Source organism: Anneissia japonica, unplaced genomic scaffold (assembly GCF_011630105.1).
Source record: "Anneissia japonica isolate Jap-2015-1 unplaced genomic scaffold, ASM1163010v1 scaffold287720_len810639_cov167, whole genome shotgun sequence".
Classification (NCBI taxonomy): domain Eukaryota; kingdom Metazoa; phylum Echinodermata; class Crinoidea; order Comatulida; family Comatulidae; genus Anneissia; species Anneissia japonica.
In genome coordinates, this window is record NW_022736945.1 from 90834 (window position 1) to 117431 (window position 26598).

General features: G+C 33.5%; 2 protein-coding genes across 2 annotated transcripts in view; one reads left to right on the forward strand and one right to left on the reverse strand.

Annotated features, from left to right (window-relative positions):
- The first annotated feature begins 6 nt into the window (after positions 1-6).
- On the forward strand, positions 7-11498 carry LOC117117020 (G-protein coupled receptor-associated protein LMBRD2B-like). The gene is made up of 12 exons (XM_033261195.1): positions 7-157; positions 990-1187; positions 2387-2652; positions 2987-3154; positions 3699-3909; positions 4447-4745; positions 5468-5717; positions 6362-6495; positions 6809-6917; positions 7124-7328; positions 7745-7915; positions 8835-11498. The coding sequence occupies exons 2-12, from the start codon at positions 1014-1016 to the stop codon at positions 9044-9046; spliced, it is 2199 nt and encodes a 732-aa protein (XP_033117086.1). The 5' UTR covers positions 7-157; positions 990-1013; the 3' UTR covers positions 9047-11498.
- A 2835-nt stretch (positions 11499-14333) lies between these two features.
- LOC117117003 (NPC intracellular cholesterol transporter 1-like) overlaps positions 14334-26598 on the reverse strand; it is a 35949-nt gene continuing 23684 nt past the window's right edge. The window contains exons 3-13 of the mRNA XM_033261173.1: positions 26414-26534; positions 21489-21612; positions 20534-20643; positions 19813-20127; positions 19207-19344; positions 18629-18952; positions 17718-17876; positions 17239-17364; positions 16473-16617; positions 15951-16072; positions 14334-15199 (exon numbers count right to left, since the gene is read on the reverse strand). Coding sequence (XP_033117064.1) covers positions 14822-15199; positions 15951-16072; positions 16473-16617; positions 17239-17364; positions 17718-17876; positions 18629-18952; positions 19207-19344; positions 19813-20127; positions 20534-20643; positions 21489-21612; positions 26414-26534 — 2062 coding nt within the window. The 3' untranslated portion in view covers positions 14334-14821. The remainder of the gene's footprint in view (positions 15200-15950; positions 16073-16472; positions 16618-17238; positions 17365-17717; positions 17877-18628; positions 18953-19206; positions 19345-19812; positions 20128-20533; positions 20644-21488; positions 21613-26413; positions 26535-26598) is intronic.

The following is a 26598-nucleotide window of genomic DNA, read 5'->3' on the forward strand; positions in this document are numbered from 1 at the left end:
TCGTTTTGATCCGCAAAAAGGTTACAAAAAAATGGATCGTCGCCAGCTGTGACGTGCCAGGTATACGGCGTAGAAAAACATTGTAAAAACACTTTTTTCGTTATAATTATTGGTCTTTCTTGAGTTGCTGAGAAACTAAAAGCAGAGTATCTACGTGGTTAGTAATTTTGCAGCTTTTCTTCTATAAATAATTTAGCAAAATATCTAGACTTCTCAAGGAGGCCTACGCTCACACAGTCGGCAGGTGGTGGTGATGCAGTCCTTGGTGACGGTCACACTCCCTAAGCTAGGCTGCACTCCATCCAGTTTTGAACTAGGCCAATGCCTAGCTCTCCTCCTCTTAGGACTTCCTGGGATGACCTACAGTGTATATTGTGGCTGATAACACACAACTCTCCCAAAAATAATATAGTTAAATACTATGATTATGAAAGTAAAGTTGGCCCCAACTTAGTCCGGCTAAATTTATTATTAGTATGTATCATATATTTTTATCAGATGAGATCAGGGAGATGATGAATTAATTTTGTGGCTAATGTATTACAGTTCAAGTTTAATATTCAAAGACCACATCTTGTCATTTAATAAGATGCTTAATTAAATAGATAGATAGATAGATAGATAGATAGATAGATAGATAGATAGAAGATGAGTGTATCATATCACATGTTTCATCATGAGTATCAATTGCCTCCAGTTGGATTCAAACTTCCAACAAAAGCCCCAGTGGCCTTGGTTAAAGTATCTGCTTAGACAGCAGAAAATCTTGGGTTCAAATCTTGTTGAGGCATTATTTTTCACACTAGTAGATTCCTCTTCCTTCCATTTAAAATGATTTTAAAAACATAATAATCAAAATGTACAATATGTTAAAGGTACTGAAAAGCATGGTGGTAGTACAGTAGTTGATAACATAGTAATTATATTTATATTATATGGAATCAACACTGACATCATGTTATTAATAAACATTTGTTTATCATCTTTAGGTATGTGATTGACAACATAGAAGTATGAGTGTTGGACCGCTGGTGGTAGAGATAATTTGTATCTTCATTTTATCAGCTTACTTATTACATAAATATGGTAACTGGAGAAAACAGCACCCACTGGTCACCATCATTACTTTTATTTCCTGGTACTTTTCACTGATCATAATATTTCTTATTCCACTGGATGTCTCAGCGGTAAGCACAAAATTCCCTATTTTAACCAGTACAGCCCAATGTATAGCTCATTTACTGACTATTGATGAAATTTACTCTATTTTATTAGACCATTTTAATTTATTTTATGCTGTAAACTATTTATGGAAACATACGTTTTACTTTAATGTTTGGAATTTAGCTTTCATAACTACAGATGACCCAGAAAGATGTATTTTTGACTGTACACTATTAGTTGCTCCCTCCGAGTCTGTATCCTTGATCTCACTAGTTTGTGGTTTTTACTCTTTATTACTGTCACTGTATTAATGTATATTTTTGTTGTAACAAGTGCAGTTATTATAACCGTGTTAGTATAATTGAAGTAAACCTCACTAATCGTCATGAATGTCAATACTGTGAAAATGAGTAGCTAAATACAACTATACAATTTCTTACAAAAAAATCATTTAAATTAAAATTTTAGCCATTGCACACATATTAATTAAAGATTGTCTAATTCAAACTATAAACATACAGTACAGAATTTCAATCTTTATGTATTTATTGTGGGAAAAATAAGATGACAAGAATATACTGTACCTCGCATACAGATCTACTTTAGTCAACAAATTTATTGTGTGCCACCAAAATAATCTTATTAATTAACTCCAATTTCCTTTTAATGTGTATTTTTTTCCTCCTGATTCATTGGTGTGATGTTGGTGGTTGTGTTGAAGGTTATGTCAATTGTGGCTGCTTATACTGTAGAATGTAGATGTCAACTGATGCTTGCTAAAGAGTGTTACTTTACAATATCAGGAGCCTTATCCTAGAAAATAAATTACCGGTTGAATTGTAATATGTAAGAGATAAGTAAGCTCTCTTACCCTAAGTTCATGGTGTATATTTCGTGAATACTTACCTGGATAAACCGACTAATTTCCATTGTTCCCAAACGGAACACCCCTTTGAAATAAATGGAACAGTCCGACCCAGGGCGCCACGTACGAACTGTCTCCCTAACAAGCGTCCTCATTCCCTTTTCGACGTTCGTTGAAAGTGAACCTCCTTTAAGAGTTGGATCGAGTATATCCATGTGTCTCGTTTTTGCTACTGCGAGAAGGATTTTCTACCTTTTTCTGCCTTATCCTAGAAAATGAATTACCGGTTGAATTGTAATATGTAAGAGATAAGTAAGCTTTCTTACCCTAAGTTCATGATATTTATCTTTCTTTCAGACTTTTTACCAACAGTGCAAAGCTGATCATGATCATACAAAAAACAGTCCCTCAGTACCAACAGGTGATGATGAAACTACAACATCTGGAATATTTAGCACAGTTATGAGCAATGGTTCCGATGAAGTTAGCCTAGTTACTGGTAATGTCTCGCATAGACGCACTGTGAGAGATGCTCAAAGCTGTCAGAAACCTTGGAGCTACGTCCCGGAAATTCTGCCCATAATTTGGAAGATTGTTTATTGGACAACATTTCTACTAACATGGTACTGTTGTTTATATTGTCAATAGTATAGTATAGTATACAGTAGTATAGTGATAATATAATAAATATAGTATTGTATTTTTTTAGTTTGAATTCAAAGTAAAATCTAAATGCTTTAAACGAACAGCAGATTAACTTGCTATTCAATTTAACCTGACTTAATTAAAATCATAGGAAGCTTTTATTGGTTCTTTTTATTATATAATAATATTCAATATAATATTCAAATTTCTTGTATTCAGGTAAACCATGATGTAAATCAAACATTCATTAAACAACTTTCTTTAATGAAATTTATGTTAACAAAATTATGTTATTTTATCTTTTTATAACAGGGTGGTTATACCCTTGCTAAAATCGTATGCTAATGCTGGGGATTTCACTGTTCGCGGAAAGTTAAAGTCCGCTTTCATTGAGAATCTCATCTGGTACGGCAGCTACCTTGTCATATTCGGTGCTCTTGTCATTTACGTAATAGTCTCACCAAAGTTGGACATAGATGCGTAAGTTCAAGTAAAATAGACTAGTGGCATACCCAGAAGGGGTTGAGTTTCATAAGAAGCCCTTAGTAAGCCTATTACAACACCTTATAAGCTCTCTTTTCTTGTAAAGAATCTAGTAATGAAGTAAATGTAGTTTCACCTCCCAAATATGAGTAATAATCTTGGTCATAAGAAAGTATAATACATACTCTAAGTATTGAAATACACACCATCGTGTTGGGATTCAATATTTTGACATTAATTATGTCATCATCAGGAATCCTGATGATGACATAATTAATGTCGAAATATTGAATCACAACACGAGGTCGTGTATTTCAATACTTGGAGTATGTATTATACTTTCTTATCTGAGATTAATCAGTGGACCTTTCAATCTTGGTCATCATATTCAAAATTCATTCAGGCCCTCCCAGATCTATAATTTAATAATTTTATTTTAGATGGTGATACCTTACTGTATGTATATACATTATTTTGTCCTTGATATTGAACTTTTAATTTGTTAATTTTTCTAAATCTTTCATAATTTCTTTATTATTAGAGTCCAGTTACAAGTTATTGGCATTACAGCAAGCAACACCTGGGGCCTACTGCTACTGGTTCTTCTCCTAGGTTATGGCCTGGTTGAGGTACCTAGAAAATATTGGGCGGAAGCCAGTAAAACCTACCTTCTAAATCATACTTACTTTCAAGTTGCGAAACTTAGCACAGAGAAATCTGAAGCTGAGGAAGAACTTGAAGACATTCTTGAGGTATTGCTGACTTCTATGATAATGATACTAATGATGAGGATTTGATAGTATTTATAATAATGCTGATCACATAGCTTAGGTATTATATAGGACAATACATTTGATCTATGTTTGCCTTTTTTTTATGGAAGAGTATAAATTGGTACCTGGTAGGAAAGGAATGATTTGGATTGAAATTAGTAGTGCTGAACTACATGCATAACTAGGAAGTGGAGGAGGTTGCATGTTGTGTACAACAGATTCTGTATCAAATGACCAGGGAAAACAAATCTTTAGCCGTTCTTTCTGAAATGAATTTGTGTCCTGTAAATATCTTATATAAATGAAATAAAAGAAATTATAATAGATTGATATTATTAATATTTTTTTTATTATAGATTATTCCTGTTGAGCTGACTGAAATGTCAGCATACTTACTTAAAAATCCGAAATGCTTTCGTGTTGGTTTCTCAAGTATATTTATAATGTGCAGAAGATGTGTTAAATAATAAACATTATAGTTTTCCAATTTATTCTAATATATTGTCCATATTCTAGGATATAAGAAGAGCATCAGATGTAATCCGTTATAACCATCCTCTACGGAAGCATGTAAACACAATCATTGAGAAATGCCCTGATGCCTTTCAAGAGTCCCTCAACAAGCATCTGGATGATTTCCAGGACTTTGACAGAAGAGGTCTCCAGATGCCATCAGAGAAAGATCTTGTGAAGCTACACCAGAAGGTGATCGCTGCTTTGTTGAGCCAGCATCGAACAGAGGCTCAGTGGAACATGCTGGTAGAGAAGGCTTGCAGTCTGGAGGATATCCAACAGAATGAGATCTGTGCATCAAGGTTGGTCTACTATAAAATCTTAAGTATTCCAACTTGTTTGCATTACATTTTGTCTATAAACACATTAAGAAATTGAAATGGTCATCTGGTGTTAAGTGTATTTTTAATTGTCACCAAATGAGGCATGCTGTGGCAAAATGGCTAAGTTGTAGCAAAAATTTAAATTCAAGTTATTGGTATTTTCAAATACCTGAGTATGTGATCTTTAAAATGAGGAGTCATTCATTCAAATTGGACATTTCAAACCTAAGTTATTGGAAATTGAAAGTACAGTACTCTTAGAGACAAGATAAACATGATTTTGGGTAATTGCCTTTTAAAGTTATTTGTGCATACATTGTTTAATAGAATGAACTATGAAAAATAACGTTAAATAAACAATTTGAAACCACTTCCAGAACTAATACTTTGGGACATGATTAATAAGACATTAAACTGTTGACCTATAGTGAAAAACAAATTTGAGCTCCCATATTTTATAGCTCATTTACTCAATACTGGACTGTGCGACAACTTTACCATTTCGCCACAACATGCCTCAAATAGTGTTAGATATTCAAATGACATGAGTTGTGTGGGTTAAATGTCAAAAAGTATTATTTTGATCTCAGTACAATAAATATGTACATTCAGCATTGATTTAATACTAAAAAAATTATAAAATTGTTTTGAGTCTTTTTTTAGTTCTTTTAAACAAATAATATTCATACTTTTTAAAATAGGGAATACCATCATTCCTTGCGACCGCAGTACACAGGCTGTGCCACTTACATTTGCACACCAAAGGTCGAGTGGTATTGGAAGATAGTCGTTGAACCAGTTTGTCTGAAGGTATTAGCTGTTCTCTTGGTCATTTTTTCCTTCATGGTTATCTGGTCAGAAGTAACCTTCTTTAGCACCGACCCAGTGCTGTCTTTATTCGCAGTTTTTATTGACATCGCAAAACGGAATTATCATTACATATACATTGAGGTAAGTTGCTATTACTGGAATCACATAATAATATACCCTGTGCTAAACGATGATGATTGTATTTATGATAATAATTATAATATCATTTTATGTCTCTGCTTCCATATCTGTTCAAACAGCTCACTTGCCTATGGTTCCAGTGGTGGAACAAGTCTTCTCGGATAAGGACTTTAAACTGTAGGCCCAGCGTATGCATTTGGCTCATGTGCATTTTAAAGGACCCAGTACATCCTTCTAGAAGAGTAGGGGGTCACCCGGTGTACTGGTCCATTAAGTCCCCTGTTTTTAAATTGATATGCCATGTAGGATAGTGATTAAGTTCACTTATTGGCATATCCTTGGCACTCGTGCCTTAAGAAATGAAATGAAAATGAAATGTATTTTCTACCTAGCGGAATAATAAATTAAATACAGGTTTCCCTCCAATTAAAGACCACTTGGGACTGGGGTTTCTATGGTATTTAGCTGCTGTAGACTCTTATTTGAATAATAAAGATAAAAGACATTTGTATATTTGGGTATCACAGAAAAGTTTAATTGGGGAGTGGTCTTTAATTAGAGGGAGAACTGTATTATGATTAGAATACTGTATATTAGGATTGACAATATTTAATGTTGTAATTATTATTTTTATTTCATTTCAGTTTGCTTGTTGTGTTATCATCACATACCTGTGTGTCTGTTCGTACTACACTGTCTTCAAGATCCGTGTTTTTAATTTTTACTATCTAGCACCACATCACCAAACAGATGAGAATAGCCTTCTCTTTTGTGGAATGTAAGTTTAGTATGAATAATTAGTGATTAAATTCAAATTAATTTCAGTGATATCGGAGGTCAGCACACACACCATCTGAGCGCAGAACGTTTTTTTAAGGTGCATACATTCACATATTATTTGGGTGTGCCACATGCCTGAACATGTAGTTTGCTGCACTCTGATTGGCTGTGATGTTGCACATAGCAGAACACCTCTACTGATATTTAGATTTTTCTGCATCATATGATTATAAGCTATGTACTAGTACAATACAACTGCAAATTTTATTTGGTTTTATTCAATCTTTTTCTTTTTTTTTCTTTTTGTTCAGGATGTTGTGTCGTTTGACTCCTCCTCTGTGTCTTAACTTCCTCGGCTTGATTCACCTGGATGGTCATGTGACTGGACAACAGAACATGATCGAAACTTCCTATACCTCGGTTTGTTATCCTAAAATTCATTTTGCAACGTTACTAATGTATTTAAATAAATGTATTTTTTGGTGGTGTACATAGGTGTATTTATGTTGGAAGTAAAACCTTTGAAAAAGTCTTTGTCATTAATTTATTATTCTATTCTTTTAAAATGTTATATGTATACATATAATTAGATGATTTTGTACAAGCTATGTATTCTTATGCTGCAGATTATGGGGCGCCATCTCGATGTGCTACCTCTTCTTGAGAATGGCTTCTACATCTACTATCCAATCACAATACTGCTACTGTGCATTGCTACATTTTTCAACTTAGGAGGGAGGTGTTTATCTTGTCTTGGTTTTCAACAGTTTGTTGGTGAAGATGACATGACATCTGACTATGTTTCTGAGGGACGAGAATTGATAAAAAGAGGTACAGATATTGAACCATGTATTCTTTGTGTGCTTTTGCTTAAAATCTGGCTTCCAATTGTCCTTCAAACCCATTGTAGGTGTACTTTACTATTCCTGTGCTGGGGTCATGCGTCCTTTATACTCAGGAGCCGTGGTGGGTAGGCCTATACTTGATAAAGCTAGTGCATGAGATCCCCCCATCCTTTTATTCTCTTTACTCTGGAGGGTATACTTGCCAGGTTAATACAAAGGGTTGCGCATACTTTTATTCACAACACCTGGTGGGTATAATTGTTGCTAGTGGAGGAAATTACATAGCATTTTATTTTGTCCCTCTCTAGTTTTCATAATCTTTAAAATGGCAACCATTCCAGTGATGTAGGAAAATTTGATAAGGTAAATTGCTTTTAACAATATCTTTGATGGATTTTGTAGAGAGACGTAAGCAAAGAAGATCAATAGATGGTGAGATAAGGCGGAAAAATTTTCAGGAAAAATATCAACAAAAAGCAGATAACTACTCACGCAGACATAAGCCAATGGGAAGATTGAGAGACAGTGATAGTGATACAAGCAAGGGAAGCATTGGCTCATTCTCAACTAAAGGTAAGTCTTATAGATAATGGACATTTCCACTAAGACCCACCATCCCACTGGATTTTAAAAAGGGAAGATTTTACCGAGACCGTGGTTACATTCCAATCATTACATCTTCCTGTCGTTCACACCTAGATTATTCGAAGTGATTAGTTTTACAACCATCCATTGTTAAACTAACCGAGTCGTCAAAATAAACTATTGGGGGCGCTAAGTTGTGACGTTTACTTCCGCTTCATCTTCGATCGATTGTGTGCAAAACAACCAAAAGCTCGCGACATTTCATAAGTTTATTGAATAGAATACGAACATACCGAATAACAAGAGCAAACAATGGCAGACAAAGAAAAGAAAAGAAAGGTGTAAATCGGCCATTTATGCTGCGATAAAGCAAGCAGTAGAACAAAGATCTAAAAAAACATGCAAAAAATATACATCAATGTTGTGTGTGATGTACAATTTGGGTCACAGCGTATGAGCAAAAACCCAGAGAAGGTCGTTCAGTGAGGCAACTCGGGGAAGTTTACCTAAGTTGTGCGTTCACATTGGACTTTTCTGCTGGGTAAAACTAGGCTGGTTAGTTTTCTAGTTCAAACGGGAGTCGATTAAACTAACTGCGTGGCTGGGGCAAGTTGCCTGAGAGGTAAACTTCCTGTGCTGTTCGCACTTAATTATTTATGGTTAAACTACCCATCAGGTCAGTAATTTTTACCGAAATATAAGTCCAGTGCAATTGCAGCTTTAGACATTGTCGCAAATGTCCCACAAATCAACAGCGCAAGAACATACGCAAACACGTATGTTTGTTGGACATCACATGTGCTTGTGAGGCATGCGCATATTCCATGTGCTGTTCTGATTGGTCAGTTGTTAAATTTGATTGACAATGTAGAAAGGCACTGACTTAATGTTTGTTCATTCTCTCCAGCAAAATATTCAAGAATGCCGAAAACTGATGATCACGTTGAGCTTCTGCGTCAGGATGAACCAATTGATTTTAACGAAGACACTGTTGCAGATTTCACAGACGAACTGAGCGGTTACTCATCTGGAAGCGGAGTGAATGGTTCTGAACGTACAAATGGGCCGAGTCGTTACAGCAAAAGCAGCAAACCACGAGGTATATTTGATGATATATGAAAAAAACAGTAAGAGTTTTAATTTAAAGTATTGTATTTGATTTTTCTGTTTATATTTTTTTCCTGGTTGCAGATTCAAGCAACTGTTAGTTGATAATAATTGTATATTAAGTATTTTCTGAACCAGTAGCTCAGAGACAAATTCTCATTTTTCAAACAACTGAGTGTCTATTGTTGTTTTTTAATTCAAGGTATTCCAATGAAAATTAACAGTATTTTATGCATAATGTTTCTAAAGTTTGAAGTACTTTTTAGCTTTCATAACTGGACGTACATTCAGATATTTATTTTTTTTATTTGTATAAGTAATAACTCATTAAACATTTTTTTTTAAATTAATAGATTCTCGACTTACAAAAATCCCTCCTGTAGAATTTTAAAACCTCATATTAGTGTTATATAGCTACAAATTTCAACTTGGATCTTTGTACAATGTGTACATATATATCACTTAAAACTATGATGTTTATAAGATTTACATTTTTAAAGATATTGTATAGAGGAACTGGACTTGAAATTTATGTATTGAGCTAAAAAAAATTTAAAATTGAAATTGCTTTATATATTATGTAAGTAATTTATTACCTTCAAATAAAAATGAAAACTAGAAAGCAGTTTCTTCACAACTAACAGATACATAAACTTTATAGTTCTTCTATTATTTGCATAGACTCTTGGCTTGTAATTTTTGTAGTGAAAGCTATGTAAATATGTGAGAACTGTATTAACGTCCTTATTGTCTTATTGAAATAATTATGATACAGAATGCAATAGCAAATATAATAATTTCTACTTACCTACAATTTAAGAAATTCCCACAGATTTTAGTGGTAAAGGCTACCTCTCCTGGTATTAGTCATTAAGCCCATGGTGCTAGCTAGGTTAATTAACAATCCTAATAAACTGATTGTTTTCTTTTTACTAGGTTACTCTCTACCCATTTTAAAGCAAGTAAAGAGAGTCTATTCAATTAAATATGTTGACCCTTTAACTAGTAAGAATCTCTTAACTTGTTTAATTCCTTAACTTGGTGGAATCTCTTGCCTTACTTATCACCTTTACGTGGTTAGATTCAAGGTTAAAATCTTAAGATTTTGTTAACTTCTTATAAGTTGGTTAGAATTGTTTAACTTGCTTAACTCATTAATATGGTTAGTCTATAAACCCGTTTAAAACTCCTTAGCTTGGTTAAAATCTCTTACCTTGCCTAATTCCAACTTGGTTAGAATCTCTTGAGATCTTTAATTTGGTTTATAGATGCCTTTACGAGTATTATGATTCCATTTCACTTTGATAAATAATCTGTTGAGCATTAATTTGAGGTGCACATTCTCTTTGTTGTACATTAGACCTGGTGACTGGTGACCTGGTGGAATTAGTGTATGTAGTACTTAACCCATACAACTTGATAGATATATACAGTGACATTACGCACTGGCCACACTGTCAAATCTTATGTGACAAATACATGTGATTTGTCCACTTAATGTCACATGACATCACCATGCATTCATTCACATGACATCACCATTCATTCAGTGTTTTACTGAAGACAATTTGTTTGTCATACCAAAGGGCGGATGAGCTCCTCGGAGTCAATGGTCAACCATGCTTAGGTTAATAAGTAGGATTAGCATGTCTTTTTACGGTTAGATTAAAGTATTATTTTCTTGGTCTGTCTTAGTTTTCTTGTTTGGTCTATGTTAAGTGTATAAAAGTCTCCACAATATGCACTCTATAGGTCAACCATTATTATTATTATTATTATTAATATTATTATTATTATTACAGTATTATTATTATTGCTATTATTATTATTATTATTATTGTTATTTTATTATGGCATTATTATTAATGCATGTAACATTTAGAGCAGCTATGTACAGCGATGATACCAATGAAGTGCGAATTTACTATAAGAGTTAAACTAGTCATTGTATTTATTGTAAGAGTATCCATATTTATGTGTTCATTATAAATTAATCATGTTGAAAGTAATTAAAGCCAACATCAGATTGATTAGTTTACATTATAAAGGCATGCTGTTGTTTCAAGAGCATTCCAATTACTAAAAATATTACATACACAGTTAGTTATATTTATCAAAAATACCATATTGATAGAGGGTGACCATTAGCTTATGCTACTAAAGAGTTGACTGATACATAGGAGCCCTTTCAAATAGATTATATAATAATGTTATGCTTTATAAACTAAGTCTCATTAAGAGGCTTAGGAATGGAGATGTTTTTTATTCATGAAATGGAACTAAAGCGAAGATACAGATTGTATTTGATTGATAGGGTTAGCAGCCGCTCCTCACCCATGGTTCAGTTGGTAGAACCAAGTCTTCTCGGATAAGGACTTAAAGTGGAGGTCCAGTGTATACATCTGGCTCGTGTGCACTATAAAGGACCCATTGCATCTTTCGGAAGAGTAGGGGGTTACCCCGATGTTATGGTTTATTTTAGCCCCTGTCGTTGTGGAATGATGTGAACATTTAGCTACTATGAAGCAGCTCTTTACGGCTGCTAGGTAGTCACAGACCCCGCCCATACGCAATTCAGTACAATGACGCTGCGAGTTATGGGTTATGCTCCTACTTTTACCTTTACAGTACCTAAGGAAGTGCATATGTGAACTATTTCTAGATGAGACACTGAGGGTTAGTTGTTTTTGAGTAGGGATTTTCGTTTGATGTTAAAATTGATTTTTTTTTTTATAGATTACTGTATGTGATAGTGCATTTGTTGAAGAGTGTTTCATTTTTTGCTGATTAATTTGATGGTGTATTCATCAATCATTGACAGAGCATCACTGTACTTAACAAAAACAAGACTATTTTTCGTATAAATAAATAAAGAGATATACTGTATTAATTATTTAGTAAATAGATCAATTCTTTCGTCAAACCATCTGGTTTCATGTTAAACAGAGCGTTGCACTGCACTGAATATATTATTATATTTCCTGCACAAATGTATTGACAAATAATATATTATTCATTTAAACATTAAGAGCCAAGCATAATAAGCCTTGAAGCACATTTAAAATTTGTTCTGAGTGAAAGAAGTTTAATTTTCAAGTTGCAATAAAAGAATGGAATTATATAAAAACTGTTTAGAATTGGGTGAAAATATCATTAAAAGATTATTATCAAAAGTTATAATGTTAAATATATACTGTAGATATATTGTATTCACTATGGTAGTATCATTTATTGAATATTTTTTGACCAATTATCAATTGAGTGCAGTTTTTTTATTCAGTTACTGGTAACTGGCTAAATAGGTTATTACCAGTACTTCTTTCTAACCTGTAAAAGTTAAAACAAAATAGAACTGAGAAATTAAAATGTAATAGCAATTGCAAATAAGAAGGAACTACTAAAATGACACATAAACCAGTGAGTACAATCCAGCAAACTCAAAAATAATGTGCAATATGTTGTAAGAATCATTCCTTTGAAGAATGTAAGAATTATACATATATATTATGTATGAACAGGAGGAGGACAGGAGGTGGGAATGAAAAACTGCTTTTCATTTCATTGATAGTAGGCCTGTATTTATTTAAAAAAAATGTCTTAAACTAGGTTACAGTACTTTAAAATGATAGTTCTCATAATGTTCACATGATCAAATTGCATTAATCCCCACATATCTGATAAAAACCAAATATCCTGAGGGGCATCCTGATTGGCTATTATGTAGCTCTCAAACTCATTTGTTTCTGGACAGTGACAAGTAGAATGTTTTGATGGTACAACTAATACATGGACAGTGTGAGCTCAGTATATTTGTACTGGGCTGTCCTATCGCCTGACCAAATGTGAGGTATACTTCTTTGGCATTATTGTAAATCGTCCATTCAGCTCATAAAATTAAGAGAACGTTATTTTTTTTAAGTTTCCATGAGCATACACTACAGAAATTGTGAATTTTCCAGAATAGCTTCAGTGCTCAATGGAATTTTCTGCTCAGCCATGCGCCTTGCATATTGCTAACTAAGATAATAAAGTCTCACAAAACATAAATTTAAATGTACGTAAGCGTGTGCTTGTGGGACGTCCACATGTTTCAAACCCTTTTCTGATTGGTCAGTTGTTCACTGTAATTGACACTCCGGCAATATTCGTTTGAGCTGCTCATGTAAATGTTACATAATTACCGCACTATAGCTTGTTACTAGGGAGCTTTCGGTTACATGACAACAGTAGGACGTATAACTTAATGATGTCACTAAAAGTCATCTGCGCATGCGAGTCGCGTGGATTCTAGGATGCAATTTGGCCAAATCTACGTATGCAGAATGTAGGACGGTCACGCATGAGTGATTCCGTTCTAGCATCGCGTTGTTGCGCAAATCGAAAGCTTCTTATTATCGATGGATAACGTTCTCAAAACTCATAAGAACTGTGAAATGTGAACGTTCTGAAATGCAGAGCAAAGTGTATGTTGTCTTAAAAGAAAATAGTAAAGATTATATTATTCTGTGATCGTTGGTATTAAATTTATATGGTAGAAATAGAAACAATGGTTCATTTTGTATGACATTTATTTAAAAATATGTAAGTGATAGTGTGCTGATGCAAATGGCTTAATTTTGACAAATTTGCCATGTAATTTGCATACATGTTTTTTAATTTCATTTAGGAATTTAAATAACGAATTATTATTTAAAAAAATTGTGGTTTTAATAAAAATATAAATTAAATCATCTCCAATGTCAGTGGTCCATTTTAAGTTGTTAAAATGTGTTTCAGTGTTGTTTTTTTTTAAATTTAATTTTTAACAAAAAATCTTATATATACTTGTTTTATTTATATTTGTTTTACATTTTTGCATAATCATACATTTTTTTCTCTTTTGTGGTATGCCAACCACCACTTTTATTCATAAATTACATTAATATAGCCTACATAACAATTATACTGCATTACTATTATGTTATGATATATCACCTATTTTCTTGTTTTTTTTACACTTGATTCTCATATAAAAAATAAAATTAAGGAAATGCAATTCATATAATGGTTAATATCATAACAATTTTGCACTCAGACACTTTAAATAACATTTTTAAGGTAAAACACATAGGTTGATATTTATTCACAGTCAGTGCAAAAGAGGATATTTACATAATTTCAATGAAATTAATATACTGTACCACTTCAACATTATATAATATTTTATATGGGTTCAGTACCGGTATTTCATTTGATTTTTTTTAATTTAAGTATTATCCAATTTTAATTAATATTAATACAAACTGTATGCAGTTGTCTATTTTTTTCCTTTTTAATTTTTATATAAAAATATACTACACTTCATCCTTGTATGCTATTACAATATATTTTTAATCTGAGTATGTTGGTTATTTAAATAAGTTTTTTTTTGGAATAAAAATACACGTACAGTGCACCCTCCGATTCGAGGCCCCTCTAATTCAAGACCAATTTTTTTATAGAATGAAATAACAATTTTCAATCTATTAAACATAAGCTAACCCTTTATGTGGAGACCGAAGCCAGTGTTTCTTTACTATTAAAATTCACAAAATTTGCATTGATAAACAAAGGCACAACAATTTAGAACCGATTCTGAAATAAGCAGATATATAGTCGTTTTTCCTATACTAGTAAAAAATGAATGCACGCAGAGCATTTATTGCAATTAAATATTGCTTTGGGGTATAGTGCTCGAAGGCAGTTTAAAATAGCCAATGAGTACAGCCCCATTTTGAGCTTCGAGTCATTTTTAAATGACGTGGAACACTACCTTACTGTTTTTGTTTCGGCGTTATTTTGGTTATCGAAGACATTTCCATCAGCTTCGCCATTAGCTTTTGGTGGACAGATTTCTCCGTCGAACGCAACGTTGTCAACTCCTGCTTCTGTATCGTATTGTTTTTCTTTTTCTTTGGAGAGAAGGTCGGTGGGCTCATGATACTCAGCATGTGGTGGACAGACTTCTACATGGGTCACACCGTTGTCAACTCCCGCTTTGTTACCACACTGTTTCTCATTTTCTTTAGATAGAGGGTCAGTAGGTTCACGGTACTCTGGAAAAGGAGATGGTCCAATCCAACTTAAAAGAACCGGCAGCAACACAAGACCGTGGAATAATCCAAACATTACAACTAAGAGAAATACCTGGAAAACAAAACAATTAGTTGGAAATTGTAGGATTGATTTATTAAAATCAGTGTACTAGAAAAGTAAACTTCTGACACATTTACTAATTAGCAATTTTTCCAAGTGTATTTCTATGTGCTTGGCTATCACACTACATGTTCTGTCACAAATTGTACGCCTACTTTTAAAGTGACAACAGGTGGTATGTAACAGCAATCATGGCTATCTCTTCCTAACCTATGTCCGCGTCCAAAATTCTACAACAAATTAAAGATGGTCGTGCAAGATTACGCACTATCATCTTCATAAGATTCCACTCTTCAAACCAGACCACTAATGTTCAGCACCTACATTCAGTTATGCATTGTAACACACCTCACTCTAATTCCGCATCTGGATCTTCTTGATGATGGAATTAAGAAGATCAAGGAGGTATAAAGATTAAGAGATGTCTAAAGAGAAAAGCGAAAGAGAGAAAAGTTCTCACTTTCTTTGGCCTCACATACAGCATAGATTCTGGAACAAATAGGAACACTAATTTACCAAAGCTCAGGACGAAGTACTGATTTCCTGCTCGCCAAATGAAGTGGGACAAAGTAGAAGTATTCATTCATACAATAACTAAATTCATTTCTAAAGACAAAGCGTATTTTCTCTCATACCATATTGCCTCACACACTTCCGTTATAAACTACCATTCTGACAATTCCAATGTTACACACAGCTTATGGTCCTACTGAAGATATTTTATTTTCAATTAAGAACTTACCTTAAAAAACACCTGGTAAATGTACGAGTTCGATAACGATAGAAGGATAAACACAAGGAACGTACTGAAGCCGCCATTGAATACCGCTGGTCCAATGTTCCCCAAGGTTTTACACGTGCGTTCTATCAAGATCAAACGCAGTATTTTTAATTATAACAAATAACCATTCTATCTGTATAAAGCCTACTATAATAACATAGGCGCTAATAGATGCATACTTATCGAAAGCAATATTATCATGGTAACAGATTATTTCGTTTCGAATCTTTTTAGAAAATGGAGAAGTATGTTTAAAATGATATTTAAAATGTTTTGCGAGTTGGTTGTAAGCCCGGTCGTCGTCGCCGCAATCGATTTCAAGGATAACGCAACGCGATGATACACACGCAACGGATTGTTTTTAGTGACAATCTCGATATGCCATCGACAATCGGCAGATGGCGTCGTGCACTCACAGAGGGCGGAGATGGTTTCATCGGCCGACGGTCGTACAACCAAAAGATGAACATTTCAACAACTTACCATTCTTTGTTCCCGTTACTGTCATGAAAGTGTGGCCAATATGAGCGGAGTAATCAACAGCGATACCGATGGATACAATTAACATCACGGTCACTACGGTATCGATGCTCAGGCCCCAGTGATGAATAAAGCCAGCAACATCAACCTATTCAGACAATTTGTATATTTTAATATTAATACAGTATAAGATCAGTACCCTACCTGTTGTTACATTACGATGCGCACTATCAATGTGTACCGATACAGGCACATACTATGACTCTATGTTACCGTACTACACTAAATAGTATTCTTAAATATCAGATAGTTTTGGTCTATTAGTGAGATACTTGTATGAACCGATATAAGGCAGGATCTTAATGGAACTTATCCGCCATAATTAATCGAATCTCTAACCCAGGCGTGTATATTAAGTTAAATTAATCTGCCATATATATAATGCATCGGCATTACGTAATGCAAGAATTCGCTGGCTAATATTGGTTCATCCAGTATTCACGAAATAATAATAATAATAATAATAATAATAATAATAATAATAATAATAATAACAATAACAGTAACAACAGCAGCAACAACAATAACAACAACAATAATAACAACAACAATAATAATAATAATAATAATAATAATTGATTGAGCGCATTTTGTTGAAAGCCTCAATGCGCTTTACATTGTTAATAAAAAACGAGAATTAAGCAGAATATTGATTAAAAAGTTGTGTTTTGAGTAGTTAATAAAGCACATTAGTTTTAGTTCTACTTACAAGTGTCAATACCACAGAAAAGAAAACTAACACGCATGCATTGCCATTTGCGAGGAGTAGTAAGATTACGAGCAGGACACAAATCGATGCAAGGCCCAGGTTCCTCCACAGCTCTTTCTTAATGATCTGTATCACGTATCAAGATTCGAATAAAAGAAATAAATTACGTACAGTTTAAGATATTATATTAAAGTACGCTCTGAGAGCTCAAACCCTCGACTACATAAAACCCCACCAATCAGACAATTTTGTTTTCAATACTGTACACCAAAATCTTTATAAGTAAAAGAGAGTGGTGATAAAAATGTGTAGTAAAGGTGCTTTCACACCGAATCCGACTTTTCCTATCGGAAAGCCTACCGAACCAATTAGAAAATATGATCAATATTTAAAAATACGGATGCTGGTGTTTATCGCATCGGAAACACGGTCTTAATTTCGGTTCGGGTTCGGGTCCATGTGAATGCAGCAAAAGTTACCTTATTTGTTTCGTAGTAAAAGTATGGCTTGGAGAATGCAAACGCGTCGTTATCGAACCTGAACTCTGCCTCGTCTACAAGGTTTTGGATTGTATCCATTGCTTTTACTTTATCTGATGAGTCACTCAAGACGATGTGCTTGAACCTGATTCTTGAAGACTGAAAGAAAACCCCCCCAAAAAAACAACAAATCTCATTTAGGTTGTATTATTAATACTAGATAACATTGATAATCTCTCATACGTCTAATTTATATTTTTGTTTAATGTGTCTTTTGTACCTGAAATGTGTTTATCAACAACACTGTCTTCGTTAACATCACTTTCACCATCATTAATATCATCATCATCTTTGTAATAAAGATGATGATATCAATGATGATGACAGTGAATATAGGCATCTTCCTCATTATTGCCATCACATCAAAATCACGTGAGCATGATTGTAGCAACAATAGAAGCAGCCGAAACAAAGTCCAGTAGCATCATGGCCGACCTTCATAATCGTCATCATCATCATCATCATCATCATCAGCATTAGCAGCAGCAGCACTAATATTACCAACAGAAGCAGTATAGAGCACTAGAATTTAACAGCACCACTGGCCTTCATCAAAATCATCGTCACCATCATCATTATTATTATCATTATCATCATCATCATCATCGTCATCAGCATTAGCAGCAGCACTAATATTAGCAACAGAAGCAGTATAAAGCTCTAGAATTTAACAGCACTACTGGCCTTCATCATCAAAATCATCGTCACCATCATCATTATCATCATCATTATCATCATCACATCATCACCATCATCATATCGAAACAAATACCAAAATCATAATACAATCTTATAATCACAAAATATTATTCCACTTTAAGAAGGTGTACTTCACTCCAGCTCCTACTTACAATGTATTTTGATGTCTTTTCATCAAAAACAACATCAGTTTGATATTGTGCTCCAATCGTTGAATTTTCAAGAAATTCATGAACCCATATTAAAAATATTTCTTCATTTATAGGCCATTTCATACTTTCGTCGAAGCCGCTGTCGTTTGCTTTGCTATACTGTAGCCACGATTCGTACTCTTCGTACCAGTTGGAGAACGATAATGGGTCAATGTATGTGTTATTGCGTGCGTCTGCGTAGAGTTTCGTAATTGCAGACCTTTCCTCGAATATTCGAACATCGGATAAGTAAATAGCGGAATGTCTTCCTCTAGCAGGAAAGAACTGTGGATATGAGAAAAATACAAATGAAGAAGACTACACTGGAGGTAGACAGAAACAAAAGTTGTGGAAATTAATTCAGGACATATTTTAACCGCAGACATACCATGTTTTGCGTTGGCACTGGCGCGACTACAAAATTTGAGACGATGGCGGTGTGTGTTGCCATGAGCAGTTTTATTATTTACATATTATTTGAATTATTTAATTTGTTTTAATTAAAAAGAGTATACAAAACTAGTCAAATGTTTACTCACCTTTTCTCTGACGTCGAAGAATGTAGTGACGTAGCTATCTAGCGGAACGAACTTCAGGAAGTCGAATTTTTGTTCAATCTTCAACGTTCCCCACAATCCGAAACCGAACAGAACAGCAGTGAGTACAACAATGAATACCTAAGCATTATAATATATTGCAAAGGTAGATTAATGAAGAAAGAAAACAGTATTATAATGAGATTCATGAAATATATTTTACCTTGTCCTACTTTTTATATATGACATCATAAAAAGCAGTAAACTCGTGATTAACTTTTTTACGACAGCTACCCCTTATAGGCTGGATTCGGGACGAACGTCGACTGACAATTCGCGGGCTTGGTAGGCCTATTGGCGAAGTGTAGGTCTACTAACCCAACAGATGTTTCGCTATCAGGTTAAATCTGTTTTTCACCTACGGCTTCTGCTAATTCGCCGAAAAACATTGCAACTTTTTTATATGGGAGGGCCTATAACAGTGATCTATGAAGTTTTCCATTTGTGAAACGTCATGGACAAAACATGTGTACCGTAGCTGCTGAAAGGTGTAAAGACCCTCTTGTAGATCTATTGTGTTTCTGTGTGCTACATACATGGGATACAAACCTTGACAGGTAGTTTTATAAGCACTTTTGCGTATATTCCCTCGAAGAACTCCTGGAGGCGATAGCGTCCGGCACATTCCGGGGACTGATAATCGTCACCATGACGGTAACAGCAAATACAAGCGTCATGTTTACTTTCAATGCGACGTGCATCCAAAACGAGTAACGACGCAAAAAATAGTATATTGAAGATAAACAAGAAACATATACCAATCCCGCAGTAAACGCAGAAGGAACGCAATCCAGGGAGAATAGTGGTAGCTCCAACGGCAAACGCTATCATGTCGGTGACAGATGTAACAGTGATTGAGACACCCTGTAACAAAGCATATAACATCTTGAATTAATTTCTGCTTACCAAACTATAAAAAAAAAACCTATAAGCATATATAAAAACGAACTGATTATATTTAGCACTACTATTCGCACAACGTGAGAGTAGGCCTATCATATATACCTATAGAATTATGTACTAGACCTGTTAAGTTTCTATATTGATGAGGTGGTAGGGTGTATGTATGCTTTGTTTATGTATCAATAAAATTGTACGGTATATAATATTAAAATGTTGTTTGTATTGGTCTCACGGGGATTTTGATCCGAAATTCATAGGGAATTTGGCCCCGGAGTAGAATTTACTAGGAATTATTTCCCCCTTCGGGGTATTTGGCCCGTAAAGTACCAAATTGAAGGAATCCACGGGAGCCAGCAATTGAACTTACAGCGTGTTTCAGAGCAAGGGCTGACTTTTCATGCACTGGTTTTGCCTTCTCGTCCGCCGTCAAGTTGTCCCACGCCTGTACAATAACAAACATGTCATCTACACCAATACCTAAAACGATTCAATTAATGATTACAGTATAACATATATCCTGGAAATGTTTTAATAATATACTTAGACTCGCGCATCGAAATCAAATCATTTAAAATTCATCATAAATAATTTTGTGTATTTCTTTTTCTAAAATTTACAAACAAAACCCCTTTATTTTATCATTTAAATGTTTAGTAGGCCAGGTATCTATAATAGCATATAGCTGTATGTATATAAATACTGATATATACGGTGCGCTTCATCAACTATACGTACAAGAAAATAATGCATTTAGTTTGCGAAATTTACAAGTTCAAGGAGTCCATGTATAGTTAAGGTCACGTTCAAATTTGTAAGATCTCTAAATTTCTAAATGTTGAATTTTACCATAAAAATACATAAAGATTCTCTGTGTAGGCCTAGGTGTAATCAGTTACCAGTCTACAATTTTGTCCAAAATAATAATTGAATCAGTATGTTGTCTTAACGTCTATATCCTGCGTCGTAAAATATAGAAAAAAACATCTTATGGAACTTTCTATAATTAACGCCCCTTAGTTAATGTTGCTAAGGTTACACAAACATAATAGGTAGTTAACCTTAACTTTAACGTTAGTACCCAATATGCAGCGCGATAGCTCCGACCCTTTTGCAAACAAATCGAAATACGCATGCGCAAACCCGTAACTAACGTACGTCAAGCACGTAAAATCCTGAAATTAACGTACTTCGCAACGCAAGATGAGTAAATTATGACGTCATCCGTTCACGTAAAGGTTAATATTCCTTGCCCTGATCTGATTATACATCATACTAAGGAGCTATACTATTAAGGAATGGTATTGCGCCATGATTTTACTCACCAAGCAACAAAAACGGCAAGATTGAGTTCAGTACGGAATATACGAATCCCCCGATCGCACAGATTCCTACTGAAACTATACAAGTCATTGCAACCATGAGGACACCGCCAAGAGATACATAAAACTATTATAGAAAGCATTCGAAAGTTTGCAGTAAATATTTTTGTTTCAGAATTATGTGCTATACAATCCTTACCTTTTTAAACTAAGAACAAATATGATGATAATAATAATAATAATAATAATAATAACAATAGGCCTAACAATAATAATAATAACAATAATAATAATAATAATAATAATAATAATAATAATAATAATAATAATAATAATAATAATAATAATAATAACCGGCATTAATCACCTAAACTAATGTATACACCAAGCTTTTTAAAATTTATTTTGTTTCTTTGAAATTCATGTATAGTATGTGCACTGTATCTCGAAAAGGAATAAATAAGTTTATTGCCTCATTAAGTTCCAAGGTCGCTACAAACAAAGTTTGAGCAAAAACGAAAAAGGGAAAAACCGGTCACCAACTATGGAAACCTGCGGTTAGAATAAGGAAATTATTATTATGTTACCTCATCTCTGATCTACAGATATAGATAATTTATGTAGGCCTATGTCTCACACTCTGGTCGATTGTGTATTTAAAAGCATTTTCAATATATTTTCAAAGTTACTTTAGGCTCACTTTTTATTGTTTTTGCACTGTATTTCAATGTGTTGCTTGGGGTTTTCTCATGATATGTCCGTTTTATCCTCCAAATTGAATTGAGGACTTCGCCTGCGCTTCGCATCATTAAGGCGCATTATAATAATAATAATAATAATAATAATAATAATAATAATAATAATAATAATAATAATAATAATAATAATAATAATAATAATAATAATAATAATATATAATGTCATCTTGTATAGGCGCGGGTATCCATCTCTTGATGGAGCTGCTCGCGGCGCCGTTTTCCACCTGCAGAGTGTACATATGCCTTTTTTCTGCATTATTATTTTTAATTAATTAATTTATTTTATTTTAATTACGGTATTTATTTATTTATTTTGTTTAACTTTAACTTATTCCTCCATGCTTATCCAGTATGCCTACTAGGCCTATTACTACATTGATCATTCGAAAAAATAGGCTAATGCTTTATTGTGGTTGGTTATATACAAATGCTTGAACGTTATTTGAGAGGGTAAATTTGAAATTCAGTCCGAATACAGACTCAAAGCAGACAATTTCAGCTTCGTCTGGGGGACAAAATGCCTGTAAGTTTGTGGAAGTCGAGTGTGTTGTATTACAAGGGTGAATACCGTACTGTAAAATACAATCGTTTACTGTTGGACTGAAAAGAAACGACGACTGTATCACATCGTCATGTTCATCCATATATGGTGATATCCAATTATAATGTGGCATGGCGGCCTAATTGTTTACGGAGACGTCGGGGATCAATACAGATTTGACACCATTGATTGATACGAAAACAAGCCATGAATTTCTGAATTCATCTTTTGAATTCATTCAAAGCTTTTTTTCTTTCTTTCATGAATTTACGATGCTTCGTACCACGGAACGATGTACTACAAAAATACTTCTTGGAAGCATATTTATAGACTAATTCAAATATCGACACCCTCGTGTCGTTTTAAAGTTTGTTTAAGTATATTGTTCACTTTTTTGAATAAGGCGCCGACTTTCTTAAATAGGTCTACGTTTCAGATTAATTCACTACAAGTAGGTCGATAATTCTATTTTCCTCAATAGGCCTATTATATTTATGACAAACTCATAAAATGTCCAATAGGTCCTAAATGAAATAAAGTGTGCTCAATATCCTTGAATATTTTTTCTAAGAATATTTTATAGATATTTCTGCTGTAGTAACGTAATATCTGTTAAAGAATGTATCAACATTAAAAGTTTCACCTGGTAGACCCCACCAAAGCTCTGTCACTGATCTGGTGCCTTTTATTAGGACACTTACAAGTATCCTGACTAAATGTAGCCTACTCCGGACATTTGCGATAGGGTAAAAGAAACCATGTATGTATCCGTCCCTCCGGGCTTCACCTTAAAGGGCACGGCAATATTGCACGGGGCCCGTCATCACCAGCTACGTCACTGGCTTCGTTACTTTAGAAATGCTTTCGTTGTTAAGAAAAATCTCAGAAATGTACAAATCTTAGTGGTTATTACAGAGGTATTTTTTATCTCAGGGAAGTGGCTTTTGTTGTGAAAAATAACGCCTTACAAACTTTTACCATGAGATATCTTTCTATTGAGTGCTAAGATTAATATAAAAAGACCGGGTTATATAAAATTGCCTATCAGCAACTTCTTAAAAAAACTGGCGTAGGCCATGCTATACTCAAGTTATTCTAGATTAGCTAGGATTCTTATTGTGTTTACCGTCTTAACGTGAACAAAAAAAAAAAATACAAGTTTTGGCAATTTTATTCAATATTGAGAAATCAAAACTGAATTAAAATATTTATGGTTGCAATTTTTAAATCGTTAAATACTTGTATACAAGAATATAGGTCACCTGATAGATTTGAGGTAAGATTTTTTTAATTCAAAGTTTACGATGACTTCTTTCCGAAAAAAACAAATATGAAAATGAATAGGCCTATGTAGATTTTCAGCGGTGATTCCAAGACCTATATCATGCATAGTTTGGGCAAAAACATCATTTCTCTTTAATAATGTTTGCATTTATTTCAATTTATCTATAAGTGTAATAAACATTTAATAAATAAATGTTTTCGAAAAGGAATGCATACACTTAGATGTAGGCTAGGTTTGTTGATGAAGACGCACACACCCGTGGTGGCAAATCAGCCCTACTAAAAGTTCCACATTTTCAATTTTTGCACTCCCATCACCGAGGATGAAACCAGACTACGCCCCAGCATTTAGCTTGCATGAAATTTAATACTGAATAAGAGTAGGCCTGAATCACTATATAAATATGTAAGTCCACTACAGTTGTATAGCTGTGCGAATAAGCTTGTGGACTTGAGGTAACGAAGTAACAAACACTATCTCCTCTCGTTTGTTATATAGGCCTATACACAAATTTTTGCCTTTGGGAGATGTGAATAATGATACATTCATGACGTTTTATAAACAGTGGGCACATAGGGCATATTACTATCACTACCACTACCACTACCACTACTACTACTACTACTACTTCTACTACTACTACTACTACACTACTACTACTACTACCACTACTACTACTATACTACTACTACTACTATTATTATTATTATTATTATTATTATTATTATTATTATTATTATTATTATTATTATTATTATTATTATTATTATTATTATTACTATTATTATTATTATTATTATTATTATTATTATTATTATTATTGTTATTATTATTATTATCAGGCCTATTAATAGGCGTATTATTATTATTAGGCCTATTATTATTGTTATTATTATTATTATTATTATTAATATTATTATTATTATTGTTGTTGTTGTTGTTGTTGATCAAACATCATGTTGATCAGTTAAGAGAAATAGAGATTCAGCCAAAATACCGTAAAACCTCGAATAAAAGCCCAATGGGCTTAATCTCGAGAAGAAGCCCATCTCGAATTAAAGTCCCCTCTTAAGTTAGCGAAAGTAGCCTCGAAAAGCAGCCCATCTAAAAAAAAAAAACCCATGGGCTTCTTTTCAAGATAGCTGGGCTCCTTTTCCAGATACAGTACATACACTGTACACGAATTTAAAAAAAAAATAAATAAATTTAAATAAAAAGCTTGGCGTATAGGCTACTGTACATTAGTTTAGGTGATTGCTGGTTAATACACTACATAATACAGGCTGATGTTACAGTGGCCCTATTTATTATTGTATCCTAGTAATTCCCAAAATTTACAGCATTCATTTTGAAAAGAAGCCCCCCCCCCCATCCCCACTCACTTTGCAAATGTAGCCTCGAAAAGAAGCCCATCTCAAAAAGATGGGATGGGTAGGATATTATGTAACTGAGTATGCTAAATCAGTTCCCAGAATTATATAGAGTTGGTAAACTTCTCCTTTAACATTCGTTTATTCAATACCGGTATCATATAGCTGTTCAATACATTTTTAAAGAAAAATACCTTTTATTTTAAGTTTTCAATTTTCTGATAAATTTCGGGATAGCAGTAACATATCCACTGTTCATTGCACTTGATACTGTAATAGTTGGTATACCCATAAATGCAGGTATGTGCCCATAAAGTTTGTCTGTTATTTTTCACACAGATTGGGGAATTAGCAGTGGCAGATTCAAGCCCATCCAAAAAAGGGGGGAAAAGGCATATGGCTTTTATTCGAGGTTTTATGGTAGTTGAACTAAGACTTCCACTCCAAAAGGGCCTACTCTCAAAAAAAGACTTGCATGGCTTTTAACACCTCTATTACCATGAATACTGCCTGATAACATACCCTACACTGTATGACGTAACTTGAATCCACCTAGAGCAACGTGTTTTTTTTTTTTTTTTGTTACCTTAAGTTTTAATAATTACAAATAATAACATGGATAACAATATTATGAGTAACAATATAAACAATAATGTTAATAAATAAAGATGAATAATAATACTCAATAAATTACTAGATTACTCAGTTTGATTACTACTTAGATTAATAATATAAATAATTATTGATTAAAGATAATATGAGTAGATATTCATTAATGACCTAAATATGAATGATAATATGAATTATAATACAAACAATAATTTTAATAACAATATAATGATATAATGAACAATTATAATGATAATAATATGATAATAATAATAATAATAATAATAATAATAATAATAATAATAATAATAATAATAATAATAATAATGAACAGTAATACAATACTATTTTAAACAAAATTATACCTTATGTTCCACGAGACTGAATTTGCCGAGCATCATCATAATGTAGACTAGTAACAAGCCATAACCTATGATAATCAATGTCAAGCCGCTGCTGATGGCCACCGATGACTCCATGTCGAGACTAAAATGTAACATGTATTATAAGCATGAATATATCATTACTTACATGGTAGGCCTACTTGGTA